We start from the raw sequence: 7,637 nt of genomic DNA, 5'->3' as shown, positions 1-7,637 counted from the left end.
TGCTGAACCATTCACCATGAAATTCCTCTCCCTGGGCATTTGTTGTGAAATTCTTTTGCAAGCATAGATTATAGGCCTTCTGCAGATGCAATCTCTTCAGGAGGTTCATTTTCCATGATACAGAACCTTTAGGGTGGCAGCACCCACCCTTTGGAACTCTCTCCCATTACATATCAGACAAGAAGCAAGCTTGTTTTCTCCTGCTCTGGAGAGTAGGACACAAACCGATGGCTTCAAGTTACAAGAAAGGAGATTCTGACTAAACGCCAGGAATAGCTTTGTGACAGTAAGAGCTGTTCAGCAGTGGAAGAGTTTACTTCAGGAAGCTGTGCGCTCTCTTTCACTGGAGGTTTTTAAGCAGAAGTTGGATGGCCATCTATCAGGCATGCTTTAGTTGAGATTCCTGCATTGCAGGAAATTGGTCTAGATGGCTCTCGGGATCCCTTCCAACTCTACAATTCTGTGATTCTAAGAACCATCTCTACTGCCTTTTTACCATGTGCTGGATACCTGCCTTCCCCATGAAGGCTTTCAAGTAGAAATTCTAATCCCAGTCAGTATCTCTATTGCATTTGAAATAGTTTATGCATGTGTTTTTATTTTTGATGTTTTGAATGATGTTTTTATGACATTTTTATTTTTAATGGCTTTGAGATGTTTCATGGAAAGATGTTTCATAGATGAAATGAAAATAAACAAGCAACATCCATACTATTACTTCATGGTTGAAGATGGTCACTAATGATGTCTGTTAATATGTGAAATACATAAAGATCTGATTACTATATTTTACATTCCGCTTTATTAATACAGGAATGTTTCTAATGGGAGAGAAATATCAAAACTTTCATATATACAGTACCAATGCTACTCTAAATAATACAAAAGCATGTATACTTGCTATGTCAACACTACAGGATTCGCTTCAGTTTATAGTAGCAGAACACATTCCTGGCCATGTCTGGATGCTTTCCAGGAGCATATCTGAAACTACTCCAAGGCAAATGGATATTGAATGCCATTAGTGGTAGAATGGTAGTCTAAACCAGTGTTTCCCAACCTTTTTTGGGCAAAGGCACACTTGTTTCATGAAAAAAATCTCGAGGCACACCACCATGCCAGATGGGGAAAAGTCACTTTTTACTTATGTAAAAAAAAATAAAAAAATAGTAACAGCATAGAAGGTAATGGTTATCTCTTTGATGTCTGATGGGAGGGCATTCCACAGGGCGGGCGCCACTACCGAGAAGGCCCTCTGCCTGGTTCCCTGTAACCTCACTTTTCACAGTGAGGGAATTGCCAGAAGGCCCTTGGCACTGGATCTCAGTGTCTGGGCTGAACGATGGTGGCGGAGACGCTACTTCAGGTATACTGGACCGAAACCGCTTAGGGCTTTAAAGGTCAGCACCAACACTTTGAATTGTGCTCGGAAAGGTACTGGGAGCCAATGTAGGTCTTTCAAGACTGTCGTTACGTGGTCTCGGCGGCAGGTAGCAGCGCTCACAGCTTACGGACTGCACCGTGTAACAGGTGTCTGGCCCAGCAGCCTAAGGCGGACAAGCCACTGAAACAGGCATTCAGAATCCATTCATTTCATAAAACCTGCAGGGCTCAATCTCTGTGTTTGTGTATGTGTGTGTTTCTGTTTTGCCCAAGGGTCTGGGGGTGGGAGAGAGCTCTTTAGCATGATGCTTTTAAAACAATTAAATTATCAACAAACAAACCTGATGATACGAATAGCAACGTCAGGTGCTACGGGGGGGGGGGGGAGAAGGGGGCCTACTCAGAAGTAAATACTGCGTCCAGGCGCAATTAGCGCTGATTTAAGGTGCACCAAGACTGCCTAAAAACCTCACCAAAGATATGCAACAAAGCGCTTCATTGCAGAGGGGAGAGTTTGTGCACCGTGGAGGCTGGAGGGCTTCTATTCTACATGCGGGGGTTGGGGGGGCGAGGAAAATGTGCTCCGTGGTGGGGCGGGGAAGGCAAAGTTGCAAAAGCGCCCTGCTCCTTCTTCCGCGGAGGGAAACGCTCCTGCGGAGGCGAGAGGCAGCGAGGAGGCGACGAGGTGAGGCTTTTGTGAGGTAGGGAGAGGAAAGACGGGGGAGGGAACCCAAGGAGGATTTGCACGAGAGGGAATGAAGGGGAAACGCGCCTCCCATGTGGAGCACTTTTCCCTGGGAAATGCACGGGGTGGGGTCGTGGCTGATCCGTGCTGCGCGCTCGCGTCGTGCGGCCCAAAGTGCTGCAGGATCGCCAATGCAAGACCCCCTTTTAAAACCTCCCCCTCCCCCAGCTCTGGAAAAAAAGGGGGAAGGGGATGGCGTCGGCGTCGGGGAGCGGAGGCTGCCCGTGCCCGGCCAGGCGTCGGTGGCGGTGTCAGCGCTGCTGCAGTGGCTGCTCCTCCTGCGAGCAGTGAGTGGAGCGCAGCCGCAGCGGCGGCGGGGGGCGCGCGCGCTAGGGCGCAAGGCTGGCGGTGGCGGCGGGGAGCCCGGCGGAGGAAGGAACTTGTCCCTTCCCTCTGGACTCGCGCCCCCCGCAGATGTTGCGCCCGGTGCGACTGGCACCCCTGGCACCCCCCACGCTACGCCACTACTTCCACGGCACACTAGGCAACGTCCGGCGGCACACTAGTGTGCCGCGGAACACCGGTTGGGAAACACTGGTCTAAACCATAGAGCCTAGGGCTTGCTCATCAGAAGGTCAGCGGTTTGAATCCCCACGACGGGGGTGAGCTCCCATTGCTCAGTCCCACCTCCTGCCCACCTTGCAGTTCGAAAGCACGTCAAAGTGCAAGTAGATAAATAGGTACCACTCCAGCGGGAAGGTAAATGGTGTTTCCGTGTTAGTCTTAGTCATGCTGGCCACATGACCCGGAAGCTGTCTGTGGACAAACACGAGCTCCCTCGGCCAATAAAGCGAGATGAGCGCCGCAACCCCAGAGTCGTTCGCGACTGGACCTGTCAGGTGCCCCTTTACCTTTACCTAAGATAGATACTTTGCTGCTGCATCCCTACAACACCAGCTTAGTCTTGGGTTGATATTACACAGAATATGCAAGTGAAAACATATTGACCTAAACTGGGCCACATATATCTCAGTGAACCATCTCTCACCAATTCACATAATATACAAAACTGCAGTGGTTTCAATGTCAAGCAGGTTATAGGCAACTCCCCACTGATCTTCCACTGAGCATCTATAGAAAAAGAAGGATCTGTAAAGTTGGAGAGGATCTTTGAATGAGAACCAAGATGGTGTGGAGCAGATGAGTAGAGCTCCTGGGAGCACTAGGAGTCTTGTGTGACAGCATGGTAATAACTGTAATGGAGGATGAGTAGTAGTAATAATTTCCATAGCAGTCTGGATTTCTCAGCAGCAGTTCAGGGCAAGCCTGCGTGACTTGTGACTCTCCAATCTGAAGTCAGCCCATCAGACACACATTTTGTCTTCAAAGGTGCGGGATACAAGAATACCCCCCCAACCCAATACCAGGAAGGCAGCAAAAACTGGAGTTCTAATCACCCAGTAGGTTGTCCCACATATCTAAGACTTTGCATGCCTTTTAGGACTTCCTAGACATTATGTGCTATATGTTCCCTTTAATCTCAAAAAATGAGCCAATAAGTTTAAACTGATTTTTTATTTGAAAATTTAACATAGAGAAGGGGAATGGAAGAGAGAAAGAAAGAACTACAAGAACGACTACTACTACCTGCTCACATTAGGAATACAGTAACTATGAATATACACAGATTAAGCATATAAATTAACTAGCAGAAAGTGCCCAGTGTTGCCTGGGAATTCTAAACAGAGGAGGAAAAGCAAACAAACAAACTCAAGATTTCTAAATAGTGTACTTCGTTATTTTTAAGGATGTGCACAGTCTTAGATTGCCCAACCAGAGGGAGATTTTGGAGCAACTTTCAGTTAACTTCTATAAATTATTAAATCACATTAAAGCCAAGCTTCTGTTTCTAAAATGTTTGTCTTCCAGGGCAGAATCTCCTAAGCATCATTTTTTTTAAAGCTTTCTTAACATCTTCATTTCTCAAACTGTAGATGATTGGGTTGAGCATGGGGGTCACTACACTGTAGATAAATGAGACCACCTTGTTAACTTCCATTGAGTTCTGGCCTGTGGGGTTGACATATATGAAGATAACGGTTCCATAGTAGAGTGAAACTACAGTCAAGTGGGCAGTGCAGGTGGAAAAAGCCTTCTGCCGTCCTTTTGCTGAGGACATCCTTAGGAGGGTTGCCAGGATGCAGACATAAGAAAGCATGGTCAACAGAAAAGTTCCTAATACTATGACAGCTGAACTGATGAAGATGATGGTTCTGCTGATGTACGTGTTAGTACATGACAGGCTGAGCAGTGGAGGGACATCACAGAAGAAATGGTCAATGATGTTGCCGCAGAAGTGCAACCTGCCAACTAAGATGGTAGATGGGCAAGGATTTAGGAATCCAGTCACCCAGGAAGCTAAAGCTAAGTAGATACACATTCTACTGCACATCAGTGTTGAGTATCTCAGTGGGTTGCATATGGCAAGATAACGGTCATAAGCCATAACAGCAAGTAGGAAGCACTCTGTGGAACCCAGAAAGAAGAAGAAATATGACTGCACAAGGCATGCTGTTAGAGAGATAGCCTTAGATCTTCCTAAGGATATTGCCAGAAGTTTAGGGAGAGTGACTGAGGTGTAACCAATCTCCAGGATAGCAAGATTGCTCAGGAAGAAGTACATCGGTGTGTGAAGACTCGATTCTGTCTTTAGTGTGATAAGCAGGATGATGTTTCCCCAAAGTGTAAGGAGATATATGAGAAGGAATGTGATGAAATATATAACTTGTAACTTCTTAGTACCTGTGAAACCAGCAATGATGAATGTTGTTACTCCTGTGTAATTTAACTGCTCCAAGACTGTGTCATCTTCCATCTAGAAAACAAATGTGAATAAGCAGTCATGGTGATAGTGAGCTATAAATGTTTGCACTGCATTCTCACATTTTAATGATATGGTCAATGTTAGTCAAGTGAAATGCTGAGGTGAACTTGGAGGTTTGGTTGAAACATCTGAGAAATTAGGAGATTAGCAAATCAAAACTTTAATAAATTAATCGACACTCCTCCACCACCAGTGAAGGGTTCATTCTCTAAATGTAGATCCAATATTTGATTGTGCTATCTGAAAGTCTGGTTAGACATAGACCTGCTGTCTGGGTTCAAGCCAAACTGAACAGTTTCAATGTGATTATATGATTTGATATATATATTTGTGATTATATAACTAAACAGAGTCACATAAGTACTACTCCCATAATTCACTTCTCATTGTAGCTGTACTTTATAGACTCATCTTAAAAATGTAGGTATATGTAACTGCATCTCTGTCTTTTTTTATGCTCAGTATGCTCTGTGTATGGTTCCGTTATGGTTTATATGTTTATGTGTTACTTTGTGCATATGTTTATGATAAATCAATAAACATTTTTTTAAAAAATTGGTTATCTCAGAAGGTAATCATTTCTCACTAATGCAATACAGTGGTACCTCGGGTTACAGACGCTTCAGGTTAAAGATGCTTCAGGTTACAGACTCCGCTAACCCAGAAATAGTACCTTGGGTTAAGAACTTTGCTTCAGGATGAGAACAGAAATCATGCGACAGCGGTGTGGCAGCACAGCGGTAGCGGGAGGCCCCATTAGCTAAAGTGGTACCTCAGGTTAAGAACGGACCTCTGGGACGAATTAAGTTCTTAACCCGAGGTACCACTGTATTAGCCATATCTTATTTCTGCTTTATATGAAATATTTCAAGTGGCACAATAAGAAATAAATGTTGGCAATGATATCAGACAATGATGAGATCCTTTGAGGTATTGTTAACACCTGGAAGTAAGGTGTTTTCCCCAGGACTGTGCCATGGCAAAAACAAAAGGAAGCTTCATTTGCTTTCATTTCCTTGTGTTATTTTTATTTAAAAATAGAATCTACAAGCAAGTTAGCCTGGAACTGATTCATTGAAAGCTGCAACCATTATATTTTTCCTCCCTGATATTTGGTACAATGTTACTTAATCTGCCTTTGCACATGGAAGTTTAGGCTTATTTCTTTTCTCTGTGTGCTCAAGATGTGTCAGCAGGGCTTTCTCTCTGTGTGTTCTCCTCCTCCTCCTTTTAAAATAACATCTCTCCTGTTGATTAACAATATCCCTAGCAGCAAAATCACCTTAGCCTTTTTCTTTTTACTGTGTGATAGGATGTCATCTGTTGTATGACATCTTGACTTTAGCATAGGTTCAGTTAAAGAGTATTGACACTAGCTGAGTAATCCCCAAATAACCTTGGTCATCCCCAACCCATCTTCTTCCTCCTTTGAAAGTCCCAGATTCAGTCTCCAATAGTCAGCATGCACAATGCTGAGCTAGCTGGACCAATGGTCTGACGTAGCATGTTTCAAGAGAGTGTGCTAAATAACTGACTCCATTTCAAAAAGGAAACCCAGGCAGATGGGTGGGGTATTAATAATAATAATAATAATAATAATAATAATAATAATAAACCCAATAAAAACAATATTTATGATAGCATTAGGCAAAAGCATAAAGTTGGCCATTTATGAATATTCAATTTATAGAAGGTAGGTGCAATCCAGGAGGGTTATGTCTCCAAAACTGTCTACATCTCCAGGTTCAAATTTCAGGTCTGAGAGAAAGAAGACTTGTCAATATCATTCAGACTTCTACCTGTAACAAGATAGAGATACAGCCACTTGGATACTCTGTGAACATTACAGTCATACCTCGGGTTACGAATGCTGTGGATTGCGCATTTTCAGGTTGCGGACCGCACCAAACCCGGAAGTACCGGAATGGGTTACTTCCGGGTTTCAGTGCTCTTGCATGCAGAAGCGCAAAATGACATCACGTGCATGCAGAGACGCAGCGCTGCAAGTTGTGAACGCTGCAGGTTGCGAATGTGCCTCCTGCACAGATCACATTCGCAACCCGAGGTATGACTGTCATCAAAAAAGATTCAAGGTAGGCAGTACTGGCTCCAGGATCTGGGGACATGTTAGGTAGAGGTATCTCAGTGAAGACCATTTACCTGAAAAAGGTGAGCCATGCAGGGTAGGAATTTTCACTGTTGCTGGCCCTCTTGGATTAAATGTGAAATGTCACAATTGCAGTGGTGTTGGGGTGATTCACCCTTTGGCACTGTTGGGGCCCTGACAAATTCCAGATCTTTCTGCTGTCTGCAGCCAGACCTGAAAGGAGGCAAGATGCTATACATAACAGGAGTCACTTTTGTAGCACTGGTGTTAGATAGTTTTGGATGGCAAATACCACTGGGCTGCTATAGATGAAAAACAGAACATACCTTTTTGGACTAGTTTCCTTAGGAACCCAAAAACCAAATATAACAGCAATAGTCTTCTTATTTCGCTGTCTCTTCTATACTTCTTGACTAGGGGTCAGCAAACTTTTTCAGCAAGGGGCTGGTACACTGTCCCTCAGACCTCATAGGGGGCCGGGCTATATTTTGAAGAAAAAAATGAATTCCTATGCCCCACAAATAACCCAGAGATGCATTTTAAATAAAAGGACATATTCTACTCATGTAAAAACACGC

The 7,637-nt window shown here is 44.2% G+C and overlaps 1 protein-coding gene across 1 annotated transcript; it reads right to left on the bottom strand.

Annotated features, from left to right (window-relative positions):
- Positions 1-3,689: 3,689 nt before the first annotated feature.
- On the bottom strand, positions 3,690-5,157 carry LOC144325387 (olfactory receptor 6F1-like). The gene has a single exon (XM_077918333.1). The coding sequence runs from the start codon at positions 4,941-4,943 to the stop codon at positions 3,978-3,980; it is 966 nt and encodes a 321-aa protein (XP_077774459.1). The 5' UTR covers positions 4,944-5,157; the 3' UTR covers positions 3,690-3,977.
- Between the last annotated feature and the right edge of the window lie 2,480 nt (positions 5,158-7,637).

This window comes from Podarcis muralis, chromosome 13 (assembly GCF_964188315.1).
Source record: "Podarcis muralis chromosome 13, rPodMur119.hap1.1, whole genome shotgun sequence".
NCBI classification, from domain to species: domain Eukaryota; kingdom Metazoa; phylum Chordata; class Lepidosauria; order Squamata; family Lacertidae; genus Podarcis; species Podarcis muralis.
Note: the sequence above shows the minus strand (reverse complement) of the source record. Positions and strands in the feature narration are given on the sequence as shown.

Excerpts from the sequence above, each read along its gene's own strand:
- LOC144325387 (XM_077918333.1), bottom strand. The coding sequence starts at position 4,943 with ATGGAAGATGACACAGTCTTGGAGCAGTTAAATTACACAGGAGTAACA.